This window comes from Schistocerca nitens, chromosome 4 (assembly GCF_023898315.1).
Source record: "Schistocerca nitens isolate TAMUIC-IGC-003100 chromosome 4, iqSchNite1.1, whole genome shotgun sequence".
NCBI lineage: Eukaryota > Metazoa > Arthropoda > Insecta > Orthoptera > Acrididae > Schistocerca > Schistocerca nitens.
In genome coordinates, this window is record NC_064617.1 from 245,666,205 (window position 1) to 245,688,248 (window position 22,044).

Below are 22,044 nucleotides of genomic sequence, written 5' to 3' on the forward strand. Positions count from 1 at the left end.
TCACCTCTCTCATACATCTTGCACAACAGGTGGAAATTTTTGTCATCACTGCTCTCCCCAGAATATCAGTTGTTCTGACGGGATGTTGTCTACTCCTGAGGCCTTGTTTCAACTTAGGTCTTTCAGTTATTCTTGCAGCATCATGTCTCCCATCTCATCTTCATCTATATCCTCTTCACTTTCTATTATATTGCCTTCAAGTTCAGTTCCCTTGTATAGCCCTTTTACGTAATCTGACCACCTATAAGCTTTCCCTTCTTTGCCTACTACTGGTTTACCATCAGAGATCTTGGTTTTCATACAGCTGCTTCATTTTTCTCCTAAGATCTTATTAGTTTTCCTATAGGTGGTGTCTACCTTTTCCGTAGTGATATGTGCTCCTATATCCTTACATTTATCTTCTAGCCATTCTCCTGCTTAACCATTCAGCACTTCTTGTCAGTCTCATTTTTTAGATATTTGTATTGCCATTTGCCTGCTTTGTTTGCTGTCTTTTTTTTCTATTTTCTCCTTTCATCAGTTAAATACAACATCTCCTGTGATGATGATGTAGTAGTAGTAGTAGGTTTATTCATCCGTGGATCTCTTTTTTACAAGGATATGGGACATGTCAAAGTATTTACAAATTTATATCAATTTAAAATAAGCTAATTCGTATAGACATATGTTTACAGACTTCTAGTTAGAAACAATCATTAGATTTACTCCTGGTATACAATACTTTTTTTTACAAATAAGTTATTAAATAATGTAATGCCACAGTGTTCACTCATGTCTCACTATCAGTCACTGCACGCACTATACACACATTGTTTCTTAACATGTCACTCACTACACACACACACACTCTCTCTCTCTCTCTCTCTCTCTCTCTCTCTCTCTCTCTGGTGATCTCGGGGCCATTTTCTGTACCACAACGTCCCATTTGCTATCCTGAAAAACTGAGTCAGCATCCCTCCATAGTGAGATGTTGAGCTCAGAAAGAGGAAGAGGTGTTAGTATTGTGCTATGCATAGCTTGGGGTAAGTATTTATAGAAAGGAAAAAAGAAGGAAAAAGACATAAAGTGAAGGTGTTACTTGGAATGTTGGATGTTTTATTATTATTATTATTTATTTTACAACAATTTTTATCAAACCGCTACTCTCTTTTATCTAAGTAATCCTTCAGTGTATAAAATGTATTGGATAACAGGTACTTTTTAGCTGCCTTTTTAAATAAGTGTATTTTTGCAATTTCTTTAATCTCTTTTGGTAATTTATTGTACAGTTTTGTTCCTTGGTAGAAAAAGCTATTTTGGGTTTTATGTTAATTTTTTTCTTGGTAAGTGTCAGTTGAGTCTATCTGTTGTTGCATGGTCATGGACAGAGCTGTTTGTGCAGTAATTACCAATGTTATTTTTGATATGTACAACTGACTGGTAAATGTATCCACATGGAGCAGTTAAAATCCCCAGTGTTTTGAACAGATTTTTACAATGAGCTCAACTAGTATTTTTAGTTATTATTCTTATGGTTCTTTTCTGGAGTTTGAAAATTGTGTTCATATTTTGTGCATTTGTTCCCCAAAAACGAATGCCATAGCTAAGAATTGGGTGTACATATGAATAATATGTAACTAAAAGACACTGCTTGTTACACACTGATGGTAGGATTCTAAGGGCGTAACATGCTGATGACATTCTGTTTGCAAGTTCCTTTCGTATGTTCACACCACTTCAACTGAGAATTAATATTCATTCCCAGAAATTTTTCATGTGTTACACAGTCTATAAAGGTTCCATCAACATTTAATTTAACATTGTCATTTTTCCTCTTCATACTGAAATTCATGACATTAGTTTTCTTTATGTTCAATGTCACTTTATTGCTTATTGACCAATCATAAACCTCATTGAGAGTTTCATTTGCTTTCTCGGCAAGGAGTTCTCTTGTTTTCTCAGTGACTATAATATTGCTGTCATCAGCGAAGAGAATTTTTTCACCATGAGTAACACTACTGGGAAAGCCATTGATGTATATCAGGAACAGTATTGGTCCTAATATGTTACCTTGTGGAACCCCTATATTAATGTATTTTGGTTCTGATAAGTGTTTTACTAAATGTTTAGATCTATTTGAAGTATGTGTTATCTCTACTCTTTGTACCCTATCTGTTAGGTATGATTGAAACCAGTCATTAGCTACCCCTCTAATTCCTAATGCTTCTGATTTATTTAATAGAATCTTGTAGTCGACTGTATCAAACGCCTTAAAAAGATCCAAAAATATGCCTGTGACACATTCATCTTTATCAAGAGCATCAGGTACAACTTTTGTGAATTCTACTATGGCTGATGCCGTATTTTTGCCACTTTGGAAACCAAAATGTTATTCGCTTAAAAGATTGCAGTTATTCAGGTAATTCATTAATCTGTCTTTCATAATTGCTTCTATTACTTTTGAGAATGGTGACAGCAGGGAATGGGCTGGCAATTTTCAGTGTCTTCTGTATTACCTTTCTTAACCAAAGGTACAACTCTTGCCTGTTTTAACTGCTCTGGAAATGTCCCTGATGTGAAGGATTCGTTTATTATGTTTGTTATGGAGCGTTGTATAATCTCTATGCATAGTTTCAGTACACACATTGGTACTTCATCAAAAGCCTACTGACTTTTTATTTTTTAGTTTTTGAACAGTTTTATTGACTTCATTCTCTGTAGTTGGGAGTAACATCATTGTATTTAGTGCAACATTATTTACAGGTGTTATATTTGTTTGGGGGAATTTTTGCTGTAACTTCTCTGCAATATTAGAAAAATGCTCATTTACATATTTTGCTAAGTGTTGTGGATCATTTATTACCTTATCCTTCTCCCTTAGCAGTATGTTATTCTGCATTTGTTTGCCTCTCCCCATTTCCTTTTTTATAACATCCCAGACTGCTTTGCTTTTATTCTCTGCATTATATGTTTTTTGTCATTAAATGACTTTTTTGCAGCAATCAGCACCTTCTTATAGATCTTTTTGTATCTGTGATAGAAATTTAAGAATTCTGGATCATTGCATATCTTTTTCATGGAACTGAGGTGTTTAAGTGTTTGGGATGACTTTTTGATACCTGCTGTTATCCATCTGTTTTTGTGAGATGTTGATACAGACATGCATACTTTTGGAAAATGCCTTTTCAAAGTTCAATTTAAACAATGTGGAGAATTTAGAGAATTTCATATTCACATTGGTTTCCTTATATTCTTCATTCCAGCTTTGTTTTTCTAGTTCTTTTGAAAAATCTTTTATTTTGATTTCTGATAGATGTCATTTGTAGGCTTGTAGCTTAGGGTATGATTCGATGCCTGATTTTACAGTTGTTATTTGACAGTGATGGTCTGATAGTCCTAGACCTTTTATAGCTACATCATATTTTTCCCTGTCCATATTTGTGGCCACATGGTCAATTACTGATGAAGTTGTCGTCGTAACCCTTGTTGCACTATTGACCTATAGGGACATGCCGAAACTTTGAAGGATGTTTATGAAGGTGCCGCTGGATTCATTTATGATATTAGTGTTGATGTTAATGTCCCCACACAGAATTATGTGACCTTTGTACTTGAGACTTTATCTAGAACTTCTGTTTACTTATTGAAAAAAGTGTCCACACTACCACTGGGAGATCTGTACATACACAAAATGATTAATTTCTTACTAATATCAAGCCCTGTTAATTCAATAGCTGATATTTCAAAGTGTTTGTCTTCTGTTACTGTACTGAGGTCTTGTCTTGTTTGAACTGTGTTCGTTTTCTGATATAAGTGTATGATCCTCCACCCCTTGAAATAGTTCTGCAGTAAGAGTTTGCCTTTTTGTACAATGATAATACTACATGTTGGATTTTTGTGTCTCTGCACTAGTGCTCAGTAATACAAACTACTCTGCAGTTCAGAGATTGGAGCTCAACTTCTAATAGCTATATTTTATTTTTTATTGATTGCATGTTTTGATGGAAGAGTGTTAAGTCTATGAAATGCCCCATGTTACTCTTTCCAATGGTTTATTTTTCTTTGTGACATCTGGTATATGTGATATTTGAGGTGTTAAAATCTGTCTTGTGAGTGATTGTTTCAGTATTTTTTTAAAGTGATGGAGATACTCTTTAGACAGGGGAACCTGCTGTGTGGATTTATCCTAAAAAAGGCCTACTTTTCCTATCTATGACAACAGGTATTTGACCATGTGTGGCCCGAGATCCACCCCGTATACTTTCAGGAATGAGCTGTACCAATCTTCCCTTCCCAGTCCTGTTTAGGTGTAGGCCATGCCTAGTGAAACCCCATCTGTTGATAGTCCAGACAGGCACCAGAGAAACCTGAGCAAAGGGGGTGACCTCAGAGCCATCCCTAACCCCACATTGATTCACCTCACAACTCCATCAAGGTGTGGTTGATCATGACGGGAACAGCTCATTGGTGCCATGAGTCAGGGAAGCTATCTTGTCCAGGTTACCACTTATGTCATATGCCCAATCCCTGTCCAAAATGTTTCCCGCTTCACCCACTATCAATACATGGTCCTCTTTTGTGAAGTCCTTACATAAAGACCCTAGGTCCTCTATCACATGACTTAGCCCTGCATTTGGCTTGAAGATACTGGTGGCCTGGTATGCTGCCCCTAAACTTTCCTGTAACTGAGGGCCTACACCTCGCCCATGACTACTACCTAGCAGTAGCACTTTCTTCTTCCTAAAACTAAGAGATGTTCAAGGATTTCTAGTAGGACTCATCTTTTTAACTTCTTGATTCTTTGCTCCTCTCACTATTTCATCTTCTAAGCTATCCATTCACTCTCCACTGTATTCCATTCCTCTATTAAAGTTAATAATTGCCTGATGCACCCTCTTAGACTCTCAACAACCTATGGTTCTTTCAACTTATCCAGGTCTCATCTACTTAATTTCCTAATTTTTTGCAATAATTGATCTGAAACCTTCTGATGTCTCCAGGTATCTTCCATGTATACAACCTTCTTTTGTGATTCTTATACCACGTGTCAGCAGTTATTAAATTATGTTCTGTGGAAAATTCTACAGGCAGCTTCCTTTTTCATTCCTTTCTCCCAGTCCATATTCACCTGCTGTTTTCTTCTCTTCTTTTTCTTACTATCGAATTCCAGTTCCACATCACAATTAAGTTTTTGTCTACCTTAACTATCTGAATAATTTATCTCCTCATACATTTCTTCAATCCCTTCATCTGCAGAACTATTTTGCATATAAACTTGTAGGACTGTTGTGTGCATTGACTTTGTGTCTATCTCAGGTAAGATAATGTGTTCACTATGCTGTTCATGGTAGTTACCCCATCTATTTTATTTTGTATTTATAGCCCTGTACTCACCTGACCATAAGTCCTATTCCTCCTGCGACTGAACTTTGCTAATTCTCACTATATCTAACTTCACACTGTCCATTTCGATTTTTAAATTTTTATCCCACCAGCCCAATTAAGAGATTTAACATTCCACAGCCCACCATGTAGAATGCCAGATTTGTTTCTCCTATTGACGACATCCTCCTGACTAGTTCCCACCCGGAGATCTGAATGGGGACTATTTTATCTGTGGAATATTTTACCAAAGAAGATGCCATCAGCATTTAACCATACACTACAACTGCATACTCTCAGGAAAAAATATGGCTATAGTTTCCTCTTGCTTTCAGCCCACCGGCACAGAAAGGCCATGTTGGTTGATGTAGCAAGGCCAGATCAGTCAGTCATTAAGACTTTTCCCACCAACTCAGTCATCCAGACTGTTGCTACTGCAGCTACTGAAAAGGCTGTTGCCCCTCCTCAGGAAATGCATGTTTCTCTGGCCTCTCGACAGATACCCATTCTTTGTGGTTGCACTTACGGTATGGCTATCTGTATCATTGAGTTGAGACATGCAGTTGACCCCATCACGGCAAGGTCCCTGGTTCTTGGGGGGAGGTGGGGCAACACCCTTTATATATTCATAGAATTTATCACGACACAGTGGTGATGAACAGTCCTGTGTGGCCAAAAGAGTCTTCTAGTAGCATCCATATAAAAACTGATGTGTGGCTAGCATTCACAACTTGTGTAGAATTCCAAACTTGCTGAGGACAATGTCCCATGAGAGGGTTCAACAGCTTTTCCAGATGTTTTCAGAAATCATACATTGGTGAACGTATTGTACTTTTGGGCATAGTATGAGGCTCACATTTTCATAAGACTATAGAGCCCCAATCTTTTGGATAATATACTGAACATACTTTTGTATAAGACTAAGAATTCAATAATTGAAAACTCTTGTTAACAGAATGACAAGAAATAGTGTTAACGGTAAATAGACCTAAGTTCTTTATGTTCATAAATGTAATTCTTATATGTTTCTCAAGCATAGTCATGTGATAAAAAAGTAGTAATAGATAAACAGCACCTACAACATTTAATATAAGTGAGGAAGTTGCAGATATTGTTTTAATATTACTGTCTGTTAATTTTATTACATTAATTTGAGTAGGTGTAAGTAGAAATGAGATATAGCAATTTAGTGATAGTCAGTTGTTAACGAAATGTTCATAATTAGCTTATTCGGATTAAAGGAGACCACTCACTGAAAATCAGAAGCATGGTTGTGGTCAGGCTAGTATTGGGTGGACTGTGTGGAGGGGGACAAAGGTGAGAGGCAGGATGGACTGGGATGGGTGGCTAGCAGCTTGGAGGGAGGAGGCCTATTTGCCAGCTACAGATTTGGGAAGATGGGGTGGCAAATATAGGGACTGTAACGATTGTAGCAGCCAGTGGAAAGCATCGTATACTGAAGGTGACATAAGTATGTGAAGTGGGAGGGGCTGGGTGGACAGTGGAAGAGGAAACTGTTGGTTAACGACAGGAGCAGAGGATATGTCTTAAGGTTAACTTCCATTTGCATAGTTCAGAGACCTCGATGGTGGAGGGAAGGATCCAGATGGCTTAGGTTGCGAAGCAGCCATTCAAATTGAGACTATTGAGCTCAGCTGCAACTTCGCTCTGAACAACAGTGTGTCAGTGGCCATTCATCCGGTTGGACAGCTAGTTGGTAGTCATACCAACATAAAAAGCTGTGCAGTGTTTGTAGCATAGTTGTATATGACATGGCTTCTTACACAAGTGACCCAGCTTCCGATGGGGTAGGAGAAGCATGTGACAGCACTGGAATAGAAGGTACTGGGTGGGTAGACTGGACAGGTCTCGAATCTTTGTGTGCCACAGGGTTATAATCCCTATGGCAAGAGTGTTGGGAGTGGGAATGGTAGAGGAATGGTCTAGGATGGTATGTAGGTTGGGTGGGTGACAGAACACTACTATAAGAGAGGTGGAAAGGAACTTGGGTAGGATGTGTCTCATTTCAGGGCAAGATGAGAGAAAATCAAAGCCATGGCAAAGGTATGGTTCAGTTCTTCCAGTCCAGTGTGAGGAGGGGGCACTTTTTCGTAGCTGAATCATGGAGTAGTGGGAGGATTGGGTGCATATAGGATATTGCATGGGAAATCTGTTTGTGGATTAGGTTTGGAGGGTACTGCCTGTCTGTGAAGACCTCTGTGAGGCCTTCAGCATATTAGGCAAGGAAGTTCTCGTCACAGTAGGTAAGTCATCCAAGGGTAGCTACACTGTGTGACAGGGATTTTTTGATGTGGAAGGTATGGCAATTGTAAAAATGCAGATGCTGTTGGTGGTTAGTGAGTTTAATGTGGACAGAGATATGGATGGAGCCATCAGAGAGTGGAAGTGGCAGGAAGGTGGCAGGTTAGTTAGAGGAGGACTTCGTGAAGAGCATGGGAGTAAAGGTGTTGAGGTTGTAAAGGTATGTGAATGGGTTGTTTTGATCCTGAGTGTAGATCATGAAGGTATCATCAGTGAACCTGAACCAGACTGAGGATTGGGAGTTTTGGGAGGCTAGAAAGGTTTCCTCTAGATGGCCCATAAACAGGTTGGCATAGGAGGGTGCCATGTCCATTGCTGTGTCGCATCACCCAGTATCTCCCTGGACTGGAACAGTTGAACAATATCTTTCACCAGTGCTTTGATTATCTCTCAACTTCCACTGAGATGAGGGACATCCTAGCCAAAGATCCTTCCCTCCCCTCCTGAAGTGGTGCTGTGTCACTCATCCAACTGCAAAGCATCCTAGTCCATCCCTATGCTACTCCAACTTCAACCCCTTATCACAGGGATCATATCCCTGTGGCAGACCATGGTGCAGGACTTGTCTAACCCACCCATCCAGCATATCCTACTCCAATCCTGTCACAGAGTATATCCTATCCTATCAGAGGCTGAGTTACCTGTGAAATCAGCCATATCATATCCAACTCTGCTGCAAACACTGCATAGCTTTTTATGTTGGTCTGACTACTAACCAACTGTCCACCAGGATGAATGACCACTGCCAAGCTGTTGTTAAGAACAAAGTTGATCACCCAGTGGCACAACATGTGGCTGAATACAACATGCTCAATTTCAATGGCTGCTTCACAACCTGAGCCATCTGGATCCTGGGTCAATGCCTGTGCTTTTGGGTGAGTGGTCTCCTTTAGTCCAAAAGTATTAGCTTTCTACAAGAACTTTCATACAACATTTATTTCTCATTATTTCTTGTATACCTTGACTTGTTCCACATCCCTGGAGGTTATCATCAATAGAGCAGTGGAGAAGTTGGTCTTCAGCAGCTTGGCTTTATTGAGGATTAAGCAGTTCTCCTTTTGTACTTCTTTAGTACTATTTGAGAGAGACTCTGAATGAATGGGTGCTCAACACCACTGGTGATTTGAGATTTTGGTAATCATTTTTGCAGGTATTGTAAATTTGAGGCCATTGGAGAAGAATGATATTAATTCATTGTATGCATCCTCAAAGTTATTTTATATCCTTATGTTAAGTGTGTCAGTGCTTTCCACATCCATTTATGCAGTTTCTGGATTTGAATTAGCTGTCCATTTGACAAACTTAATGATTAGGAGTCGTTTCCATGTATCCATTTCTACATGTTGGCCAATAGGCTGGTGGTAAAGTGCAAGTGATGGGTGAAAAGGGTTCTTGTATTCATGTAAATCTCTTTCTGTTGCTTGCTACCCCACATAACTGTTCCAAATCCCAATTTTGTGGTCAACCTTGTTTAAGTTTTCTTTAGCTTTTCCAAACTCTTTCTGAGCAGATAGCACAATGGCTCTTTCTGTAATTATGTGACTAGGTTTTTCTCCACTCTTTAAAAGCAAAATGACCGATGGCCTTTGTAGTCTGGTCCCTTCAACCCCCAGAAACCAGCCAACCTAAAAGCAAAACATGCTTTAAATTTCTGGAGTTATTCCTGCTAGTGTGAAGCTAGATAGTAATTTAAAAGAAAGATGCAAGAATAATGTGACCTTGTTCCCCTGAAGCACCTTCTCCACTTTAAGTTCACCATCAGTGATGTGCCCATTTACAGTCTGATATTGTAGACGTGCATTGTGTTTTCCATCTGTTGTAATTTTCAGTTCAAAAGTTGTGTTGCTGGCAGATGATGGAGAACAGTCACTTTAATGATACCAATTTATATTCAGGTCAGTAAAGTTGTTCCTTTTGTCAAATAAAATCAGTCGTCAGCTGCACAAAAATTTTTATTTCACTTTAGCCGGATTAGGTTTCAACAGATTAATCTGTCTTCTTTAGAAATTTGATACAGGCTTAAAGCATAGGTAAGCTGACATCAAATAAGAATCGGATGATAAAGATGAAGAATGTCTGAATTAATGAAACTATATGCGGACTGAGTAGGTCTGAATTGAGAAGTAATACAAATATCACTGCTCCTTAATTTTCTGAGCCAAAAAATTGAAATATAAAGCAGAAAATGGATTCGTCAGCCATTTAACTTCCCCTACTGGGTAAAAGTCTCCCGTTGACTCTCTCACGCATTACAGTCTTCAGCTACACTTGTCCAAATTACTTCTGATTTTGTTTTTCTTCCAATAATTCCTTTCATACATGTCTCCGTATTTCATTGAGCAACATTCAGTTAAAACTGGCAATGTGCAATGATTATAAAATTTCTGTTTGAGACACATGAGAAACTTACTATATTTGCCCAACTATAAGATGACCCATTTCTTAAGAGGCTCTTTGAAAAAGTTTTATTTTTAACATACTTTGACAAATCAAAATTACAGACTGTTTATTGATGTAAAGTATCTGCTTAAAAACTTAGCATTGTACCTACTCCAAACTTATGCCACTGATTGATTTTTTTACATTTTGATACTAAAAAAAGAAAGAAAACAAATAAAAATAAATGGTTTACTTTAATTTTAACTTCACTTTTTGCTTATTATGTGAGCCAGTCTCATGCAGTATCATTATTTTTAATCATCATCATTATTATCATCGTAATCTAAGCCTACTGACATTTTCTCCCTTCCTGACCTGTTCCCATAAGTATGCCATCCTCTGAAACACCAGTAGCATTGAATATGCAGCCTTTTTTGTTGTTTAATGGTCTTTTCATGATAGATTCACTTGAGATTCTGTCCCAAAAGTAAGGACCACTGTCCCAGCATAGATATTGAGAGTTTCTTTGACTTATTCTTTGGAGTAAGGGCATAGTCTCCATGAAGAAGCCACTTACTGCAAAGTGATTGCAGGTGAGTGTTGAAAGGCATGTTCACAACAACAACAACAACAAATTGTATGGTCATATCGCCACGAATTATTACCAGATGTGTGTTGTTCTTTGCTATCAGATCCTTGCCTTACTGGTGAGGTGTCCTGTGAAAGAATCCAGCAGTGTTTAAATTGTGTGTAACCAATTAATGGCCAGTGACATGACAATACAAGATTAGATATCTATACTGTTTCACTTTGGATCCATCCTGATTGTTAGTAAACCATGCCTCATCATCAAAAGATGATTGGTGATGACATCATTGTCCTTGTGGTGTAACAGAGATGGGTGGTCTCAAAGGAGGGGGCACAGCATGCAACATACTGTTTGGTGATTGATAAGACAATATCAAGATAATGGGCATGTCAGAAGTTGACTTTGGTGTATAGCAACAAAGCCCAGTGTAAAGAACTCAACACCACAGAGACTTTAAGAGGCTGGACTACAAAGCAAACAGGCTGCCACCTAGGAGAGGCCCTGTGATAAAGATTGACGTGGCTACTATACCAATCATGATTGCCTGAACGTAATATTTCCTGACTAATCAGTATTTCCTTCAGTGAATGGTGGAGTATATAAACCATGAGGTACCCATTTTGACCCCAAATATATCTGCCCTTCCTTACAGAATGCAGATTTACTGAAGTTGAAGGCCTTTGGATGAGATATTTAGGGGTAAAGAAACCACATACTCTGGTAGAAAATATTTTATTTACAGCTATGGACTGTTTATTCAGTTAATTTCAGGTTTTCTACAGAGTAAATAAATTAATACAACATTTACTCTAAGTGGGATTCAAACCAAACCCTACAGCCACAGTGTTGTTTTCCAGTCCATCAACTACATAGCTGAGGTATGAAGTCAGTGTACAAATTAATGTGACATTGAGGAATTTTTTGCCATTGTTCTGACTTTGACTCCTCCTAATGACATCAAATGCGTTTCCTGCATCTACTTCTGTATCTATACCCTGCAAGCCTCCATACTACAAGTGGTGGGGGGTACTCCTAGTGCCACTGTCATTTCTCTTTTTCCTGTTCCATTCACGAAAGATGCTAAGGAAGAATGACTGTCAGTAAATCTACATATGAGCTGTGATTTCTTTTGACATGATGATTTTGCAGGAAATAATTTGTAGGAAACATCATATTGCCTAACTCTTCTTTGAACGTGCCCTCTTGGAATTTTAAAAGCAAATACCTCCTTAACACACATCACCACTCTTGTGCATCTGCCACTGGAGTTGGTTGAGTTTCTCCATAATGCTTTTACACTTACTAAACACGTCCCACTCCTCACTGGATCTTCCAAACATCTTCTCTAAATCTACCTTATTAAGGGTCTCTGGGCGGCAAGAAGTATTCAAGAATCAGTTTTGCAAGTGTTAGTGTCTCTTGCTTCATGGATGAGATAAATTTTCTGAAGATTCTTCCAGTGGATCTCAGCCTGGCATTTGTTTGCTCTACAGTTAGTTTTATGTGGTCATTCCATTTTAGGTATCTCTCGACAGTTACTCCTAGGTATTTTAGGGTTTTTATTGTTTCCATTGATTTTTTGGCAGTATGAAATCAAACAGTAATGTATCTGTTTGCTAATTTATTCACAATGCATACATTGATTTACACATCAGCTGTCTGTCCTTGCATCAGTTATTGATCTTCTTTCCTGTATCTCACTGCTGTTCTATGACATTTCAAACTTCATTTTGACAGCAGCATTGTCTGTGAACAGCCACATGGAGCTTATGGTGCTGTCTACTCGATCATTTATATATAGTGTAAACAATAACAACCCTACAGAACCTCCTGTGGGCACACCCGAAATTACCCTTACATCTGTCAATTTCATCCCATTAAGAATAAGTTGACTTCTTTTTTTCAGAAAGTCCTGGATCCAGTCACATATCTAGTCTGCTACTTTGTAAGTTTGTATTTTATTCACTAAATTACAGTGTGAAACTGCATTGAATGCCTGTTGGAAGTCAAGGAACACAGCAACACATGATATCTGTTTGTGGAACCTGTGTTGATTTTTTAGAGGAAATTTTTGTTCTCCAAAAATGTCATAATGTGTGAGCATAAACCACATTCCATAATTCTACAACTGACTGCCATCAGTGATCTTAGCCTACAGTTATGTACATTTGTCTGACAACCTTTCTAGAAAATGACCTGAACTTTTTACAAATTGCTTGGTACCGTTTGTTGCTCCAGTGACCTAAAGTTAATTACTTCTAGAAGGAAAGCAAGTTCTTTTGTGTTATATCTATAGAAATCCCTAAGTATCTCATCATATCCAGTGACATTTCCACTATTCAGCTAATTTGATTTATTTCTATTCCACAATCCCTTATCTCAGTATTTATAGTAAGGACTTTCTGGCAGAAAATAAATAATTTAGGAGTAAAGGAGGCAACTCACCGAACAGCAAAAGTGTTGAGTTGTCAACAGGTACACACCAAAGGGAATGAGAACTTTGATAGCTTTTGGAAGAAACCCTTTAGTAAGCTAGTTCACACACACACACACACACACACACACACACACACACACACACACACACACACACACACACACTGTTCCACTGCCATCTACACACGCAATACCGAATACCGGGATTTCTGTCCAGGCATGTGGTCTGGGGTGGGATAGGAGTTGTATCGGGGGAGGAGGGGGGGGGGGGAGATATAGCTATTAGTTAACAGCTCAAAGGGAGGCAGCAGGTGTAGTGGCTAGGAATGTGGGAGAAATGGCAGGTGCAAGGGCTAGGCATGTGATACAAGGGTACCAGAACCACTGAGATGCAGCACAGGAAAGGTGGCATGGACTGGGAAGCGGTGACAGGACAAACAACTGGGAAACTTAGATAGACGGTGGGGGACAGTCGTTTAGTGGACATTGAAGGCAGGAAAATTACGAGAGAAAAGGATGTCTTGCAAGAATAGTTCCCATGTACGTAGTTTAGAAAAGATGGTGCTTGAAGGAAGGATCCAGGTGGCATAGTTTGTCTAACAGTCATTGAACATGAGCTTGTTGTGCCACTGGGCGGTCAACTTTGTGCTTGGCAAACAGTTTGGCTGTGGCCATTCATTCTGGTGGACAGATGGTTGACTGTCATGCTGGCATAAAGGGTTTTGCAGTGATTGCAGCAGAGTTGGTAAGTGACATCGCTGCTTTCACAGATGGCCCTACCTCTGATGAGTTGGTATAAGCCTGTGATAGGACTGGAGGCAGAAGTGCTGGGTGGTTGAATTGGGCAGCCTTGCATCTTGGTCTTCCATAGGGATTTGACCACTGTGGTAAGGGCTTGGGAATGGGAGTGGCATAGGGATGGACAGAGTTTTCATTCTCTTTGGTTTGTGCCTGTCGATAACACAACGCTTTTGCTATTCACTGAGTGGTCTCTTTTACTCCGACTTTATCACAATATCAGTCATTTCAGCATTCTTGCAATGATTGAAAGGAGAACTAAATTACGATCTGCAGTGAAACAATTTCGGAAGTCCGAGTGCAGTACTTCTCCTTCTCTCTGTCATCTTCCATTTTGGAGGCAGTGTGGTTAGTGAGTGACTGATTATATGATTTTGATCTGCTTACTAATTGTACATACTACCAAAACTTCTTGGGATTTTTTAATCAAATCAGTTATCATAATTTTACTTTTAGATTCATTTAACACTTCTTCTATTGCACTCTTATGCCCACTTTGGCCTCATTCAGGTTTTTGTGTCAAGTAGTTCATGACTTTCCTTAAATCTCTGATGCAATTGTGTTTTTTCTTTCATTGCAACTTTCTAAATTAACTACTGAGCCACAGTGCTTTCCTGCTTCTGAATGTTGCTCAGCACATATTGTTCTAAGACCCATTGTACGACGACACTTTTGAATTTTACTGATTTTTGCTCCACATCTTTGATCTCAGAGCTGAATATTTGCTGTTCACTACTTAGAGACTCTATGGTTTTTGTCCTGTCACTGTTACTGGGCAAGAATATTTTACTACCTTCTTTAACATTTCTTGTAACCCACTGACGCTGTAACAGCTCTATGATCAATGATGCCCTCCTCTACATCAGCTGATTCAAAAAGCTTAGGTCTGTTAGTTACTTGGAGGTCTACAAGAAGAGGTTTTGTAACTGTCTTCTCAAAAAACACTCTCATATGATCTCTGTCTCTGCCACCAATTTTAATTGCCTTACTTTCCTAGTCTTTAACTGCAAAACTGAATCTCTCACTATTACAATAGTGTGATCAGGAAACTTGATGGCAGTGTTCTGCCATTTTCTCCTAAGTGCTGTATTACTATAGCTCCTAAAGCAAGTGGTCTATAAAAATATACAATTATAAAGTTTCATTACGTCTCCTAGATCTGTTATCTAATGAATCAGTTGTAGTTTTATTGAGTGGTTTTAGAGGGTGCACTCTTAATGTTGAGTGTCACCAAGTTGTTAATCCTTCCAGTACACTAACAATTACAAGTATTCACTGTTTTGATGAGCAGTAGTTTACATCTTCTAATGTGATTGCCCCTCTGTAACATTTAAAGGCTCAGCTCTAGCCATATTTTGTGCTGTTAACTGAACAAGAAAAGCTCTTACAACAGAGTGCAAAAATTCACATATGTTTAGGTAATTTTCAATTGTAAACCAATAGATGCCTGTGCTTGATAAGAAGCAGCAATTGTAAAAATATGGTTGGATTGTATAGTAGGTCTCAATTTCTGGATTATAACTACGTAAACATGGTGTTTCGCAATTCATGTTACATACTTACACTGGTTGTGGAGGAGACTTAGTAGCTCAAGTTTTGCATTGGATCCAGTGTCCACAAATATCATACAAAGACACTACAGAGCATTGGAGTTATAGGCAGCAACGCCTGTAAATGTACCATATACAAGGTAATTCTGTGATGATCTTACAAACTCTCAAAGATGATGGAGAAAGATAAATGGATCAATTTGAGATAAGGTTTTCCACACTGGGAACAAATGCGTCAGAACTTATAAGCTAAAACCATTCTTGCACCTCTGACAGTGGAATACATGTACTGGTACTATTGTTGCTAAGACTGTAGGGTAGGCAACTTTCAGAGGTGTTAGTATGGATCCAAACAAGGAAAAAATGTCTAGTAGTTATGGGCTTCAAATTGCGTACTTTAAAAGTTACAAGAACTTGTTCAATAGAGGAGATGTGTTTCACACTAGCAAAGATGAACAAGTGCTCGTAGCTCTTCAGGTATGCTTTTTATAGACCATATTTACTAGACATTTTTTCTTGTCGTGGTCCATACTACCACCTCTGAAAGTTGCATACCCTACATAATTTGCAACAACAGTACTGTTACATGTACAGAGGTATCAAAATGTAAAATGTAACTTTCAACTTGTTCATTTCTGAACCAGGGACCCTTGCATCAAATTGATACATACCAATTTATCTGCAGGTGGACGGTTGTATGATACCTGACTGCCATTCACGTAATGTATCTGTGGTGTACAAGTGGCCACCTTTGGATTATACCCTTCTATTCATCCTGTTTGTCAAGCCTTTCTTTTGTGTTATCTGATAGACTTGTTGAAAAGGAAGGTTTAGGTTGTTGGGGGAAAAAAGTATTTCCCGTCACACAGCCATGAGAAATTGGTCCAGATGGGAAAAAAGGCAGGCCACTTCACAGAGCTGGTATTTATAAATTAGTTATTGCAACCAAATATTGCGAAGAGTAAATGTAGCAACTTACCAAACAATGAGGCATTCAATGGTTCATAGTCACACATACAAGACTGGAAAAATTACTAAGATTTCAGACAATGCCCTTCTTCACAATTAAATGATACAGAATGTATGCCAGCTCATCTGGGATTGCAGCATTATCACAATGTAAAACACTGGCACAATGCAACAGCATGCACACACATTTTATCTCTCTCTCTCTCTCTCTCTCTGTGTGTGTGTGTGTGTGTGTGTGTGTGTGTGTGTGTGTGTGTGTGTGTGTGTGCGTGCGTGTGTGCGTGTGCGTGCGTGTGTGTGTGCGTGCTTCCACTGTTTATATCCCACCCAGGGTTTTCCAGTATAATAGTCACCATACTTCAGATATGTCGACATTCACGTTGCTTCCACCATGAAAGTAATAATGTTTTGATTTCAATGAGCACATCACTCATAGTAAACAGTAAATAATATATAGTTAGTGTTGATTAATTCGAAGAAATAAGAGTGTTTTGCACAAAGCGATGAGCAAACTTAAAGCTGCCATGCAAACATGATAAAATGAAGTCAGTTACTTTGTGAGAATTTCTGTGACAGTATTTGTGACATCTTCTTTGTGAAATGTTCATACTGTTATTTTTGCAATAATCAGTTAAAAAATGAAACCTCCAGCTAGGACGCATGCACCAGCTCTTTCATTCAGGAGTACTACTCAATATTGAATATGTGTAAGTACCATGAAATGGGGTGAAATTGGCAGGTTTTGGACTTTAAACATAAGTGTTTCTGAAACCAATAAAATTAATATATTTATTTTTCTTTCAGAGCATGGATGTTGAGCTATAATAATAAAATTTTTGGTCTTTATTACCTTTTGCTCGGACAGGTTGGAAAATTTGAAAAAAACTGCATTTGGCCGATTGTCTGTTATGTGATAATTGTGAATTGTTTATGACTCTGGTGACTTTAATTGTTCTTAAGCTGTATCAGTAATTGAGCAAAAAATCTGGCATAATAATTAAATTTTAGTACTAATTTTGGAGTAACACACAAAGAAAGTGTAAGGACCCAAAAAATGTTATCCCAACTTTGCTTTATGAAATTCTGATAAAACTGTGTCTTCACTGTATGCTAAATCGTGACATGTCAACTTCAGAAGAAAAATCCCCCCTTCATCCAAGTATTGGGTTTGATAATTTTTTTACATCATCTGAAATCTCAGTAGTGTCTGTATAATCATATGCAGGCTACACAAAATGCGACTCATTTCTATAAAGTAATGTATCATCTAGCTGCCATTAACATTTCATAAGAACTTTCTCCCCATGGTGTTTCACTGTCGTCTTGGAGCAGTATTGAACTATCACCCATTCAGATTGATTTGGAGTTTTGATCTGGAAAGAATAGAGAAGAAGAATGAAAATGTAATGAAATTTTTATAAGCAAAGATAAGACAGTTACATACAGCCACCTCTCATACTTAATTATCAGTTTTATCATCTCCGTCAGAGCTGGAAGACTAGTCCTGACACAAGTTCCTTTGGCCCTTCTCGGCAGCTGAAGTACCACCTTTGGACTCGTGGAACCATTTTCCACTGGAGTGTCCTTATTTGCAATAGATCTTTCTGGAATTATGTTCAGTTTCTTCTGTTTCACTGATGTGGTGCTCCTCTTGTTACTCTGTCTCAGTTCCTTCACTCTTCAACTACTGTAGTGTTAACTACATTCTTTTCATCTACACCATTGTTATTAGGATCAGTGCCATGTAGTGCTGGAAATCTCTGTATTAAGTGGGTGAATACCACAAACTGAAAACCCACTTACGGCAATCTTCTTAATTCTGGTTTCTCCTGCATGAAAAAGTCCCTTTTCAGTGGCCAGTAAAGCTGGACTTAATTTCTTCCAGTCTGTTACACTTGCTCTCCAGCATTTCGTGAGAGATACAAAGAACAAAATGTCCAGAGGTTGACAGAGATGTGTTGCATTAGGTGGCAAACATGCAAATACTACATTATGTTCTTCGTAGGATTTCTACATATCGCCAATAAAATTTGATGACAGATTATTAAAACTTTTCATCCCTCAATTAATTTTGCATGAGGCAAAAATATTTTCTGAAACCAGTGAATGAAAGTGAGAGTTAAACTAACAATGATTGGTATGAAAAGTAACATGACCCTTTTGAGCAGCATTGCTTTGTGCAGAATACAGCACCTTTTGGACTTCCTTCACGCCAGAAATCCCACGTATTGGCTGCCTTATATACACCGTGAGGCAGCAATGTTTCACCTGCTGCTAATATGCACGTCATAATAGTTACCAAGCTCTGAGTGGTTCACTAGATTGTCAGGATATTTGACAGCTCTTCTGAAAATAAGTTTCTTTTTTCTGGAGTCATAATTCTCAACATAGTTAAAAATGGCATTGGAATTTACCCCATCCAGTGTTTCTGTAAGTTTGTCATGGAAATCTGACAATGACTGGTCCACTCCAGCTGTAGCCCTCTTTTCCTCAGGTTGCAAAATTGTGAAATCCCATCAGTAGAGCCTCCACTTCTTTTGCTCTAGAAACTGGCTGACAATCTTTTGTTTTATCAGAGTTCCTTTGGAAATTTTATACACTATGCTAGCCTAGTTAATATTTATTTTTCCATTTAAAATTTCTGAGAGACACAGTTCTAAGATTTCCGTGCTATATTTCTTCAATTTACATGATTTGCATTTGGACATACACGGCATTTTCTCACTATAAACTCTTACAACACCAATTGTTTGTGACAAATTCATAACTTAACACACAGACAATTGCAACAATGTCTTCCTCACTCCACCACTTGGCTGTTATAGACAGTTGTTACTGCATCCACTGTGTGACATTGTCGCTACATTTGTTATGTTACATTCTTGACACATTCATGAATGTTTCTTCACAAAAGAACAGGTTGAGAAAAGATGGTCAAATTCATCGTGGTTTCTCATGTGATCAACTTCACCCTGATTTCACCAAGAATTTGCTAAGTTTTATTTATGTTACTATAAAAGGGTAAGTGTAATAGATTAACCTTTATTATTACTCTACTTGCCATTGACAAGGGTCAAAGCACAACATACATACCATGAGAAACATCATGAGTTATTTTGTGTCAGTCACATGCATAAAAATCTCCAGTCATTAAAAAAGTTTAAAAAAATAGTCCATCTGCCAACGATTAGTATTCAGAAAGAGGTTAGGAATGCTATATGTTTAGCCACTGCCACAATTATGAACTTTTGAACAGTAAGTATAATAACTAAAATAAAAGAATTTTCATTACCAATATGTTGTTGTTTAAAATAAAATATTTTTGAACTTTTCAGTCAGCTTCATGCCAGTGATCAACTTCACTGTGGCAATTAAAGTGTGTTACATGTTGTATAGTGTGTGTTCACAGGCACAGTTTCATAAAGATCATATTCACAAAATTTAACAAATATTCTTTGTTAGATCATAATGAGTATATTCAAAGATAACTGGAAAGCTCAAAATGACAAGTGCAAAGTGACCCAGCATGCACAGGAACTGGAATATTGTCTGTGATTAATGTACCTTCTTTTCTTTCTCTTTGCCCCCCCCCCTTTTTTTCCTCCAACACCAGTTTTTCTCCTCAAAATTAATGTTATTAAGTAAATCAAATGTTTTGTGTGTCACACAGCACTACACAATATATTATATCGACCATAGTTTCTGACCATTGTTTATTTCCTGTGTGTATTCAATGACCATTAGGTTCTCATGCCTTATTTCTATGCATTTTGTTGTCTAAGGCCCCTTATAGTGAACCTTTATCTTAGCTTGCTGGTAGATAGATCATTGATAATTTTCTTTGTTGTGCCATGTATATATTTTCACCAAGCGTTTAATTTTTTTCATGTTAATAGTTTATATGTCAGTAGGTAGTTACGTCCCAAAGCTAATTTGTAATAAGATGATGATTTGAGCAATTTTTATCTTAACAGGGACTTCAGTACTGCCAAGTGTTTTGCCATGTGTGTTTCTTTCCTCGCCTGCAAGACTTCATTATGAACCAGGACTGGAATGATCCAAAGTCTAAGCTACAACAGTGTTGTCTCACCTTACGCACCATGGAGGGAGGGGAGCCTGATATTCCTCTTTACAAGTAATAATATTTTATTATTTTGCTTAGAAAAATTATTTTCATGTACAACAAGTTTTAGTGCCCTTTTTATCCTCATGGTCTTTTGTTTCTCCACTGCTTTCATTTCATATGTGTCTACTGAACAACTTGAATATTCCATAAGAAATGGCACAGTGCTTCAGCTGAAATGGCCATTTTTAAAAAAGCTGTTTCCTTAGTTAATTTTGGCACATGTTGAAATCAGATATTGAAAATAGCTGCACACTAAGAGAAAATTTAGCTGTTTAGGAAGCTTTAGCTCAAGTCAAGAAAGGATGAGAAGTGAAGTCCATTAAAATTCATGGGTCAGAATATAAGACAGTGGTTAGCTATTATGGTTAGTAATATAACAGAAAATTTCTTTGGAGCGTGAAGAAATATTATGTGAGGACATGACAGTCCATCACAGATAAAGAGGAAAATAAAACTATCATAATGATAGGCATAGTGCAGTGTCTTTGATTAAAAAACCAAGAGTTATGGATTCAATGTTCAAACCCAGCACTGCTTACATTCCAAATAAATGTCATCAGCTATGACAGCTAAAGATGTCTGGTATAAGGAGTCACCCTGATTCTGCCAACAATCACCTCTAAAGAGGGTGGAGAAGTGAACAGAGGTTAAGTGCACATTCTTGTCCAGGTGGGAAACTGTCCCTAAAGGCAGAAGAATTGACAGAAGGCAATGGAAACCACTGCATTAAAGAGACATAATGTGTATTCACAGGAAATGTGGCCTTTAACTTAGGAAGTATTACGTTGATCCTTCCATTGGCAAAAGATTCCAGATTAGTACTATGTTAGAATCCCTAAGAGAGGACTGATGAGGGGAAGTTCGAAAGCATCGCAAGGGTTACATTCTGTGTATTGCAAAGTGGAATTTCATAAATCTGAAAATCATAGGAAAAACAGAAAATCTGGAACAGAAATGCAAAGGCTAAAGTTAAATGTACGATGAGTCAGAAAAGTGAAACAGAAAAAAATATATCTGTGGAGATAAACAGAGAAATATATGTAGTATCAGGAAATGATATAAGGGTAATATAATTTGTTATTAATAGAAATGTAGAGCAAGGGGTGAATTAATGTGAGCAATTCAGTGATAGGGTTATTCAAATGAGAATTGAAACTAGTCAACATCAATTATATTGTAGTAACAAACAGAAGATGATGAGAGAGTATAGAAAGGAGCTAAACAAGTAACTTAATATGTAAAGGGAGATGAGACTCCAGGTATCAAGGGGGATTGGAATGCTATAGTGAGTGAAGGAATAGAATATTATACTATGGGGGAATAGGGGATCAGCAATAGAAATGAGAGAGAAGAAAGACTCCTTGAGTTCTGCAATAAAGTTCAGCAAGTAACAACAAATACACTGTTCAAACACCATGAGATGTGGTGCACTTAGATAGACTTAGAGAGACATAAAAATACCTGCTAGATGAGATCCTGTTGCGACAGATATTCTGAAATCAGATATTACATTG

At 37.9% G+C, this 22,044-nt stretch overlaps 1 protein-coding gene across 3 annotated transcripts in view; it reads left to right on the forward strand.

Moving 5' to 3' along the window:
- The window catches only part of LOC126251577 (ribonuclease 3), a 271,056-nt gene that overhangs the window by 138,022 nt on the left and 110,990 nt on the right, over window positions 1–22,044 (forward strand). For all 3 annotated transcript variants that reach the window (XM_049952103.1, XM_049952104.1, XM_049952105.1), the window contains one exon: window positions 20,379–20,539. In XM_049952103.1, coding sequence (XP_049808060.1) covers window positions 20,379–20,539 — 161 coding nt within the window. The remainder of the gene's footprint in view (window positions 1–20,378; window positions 20,540–22,044) is intronic.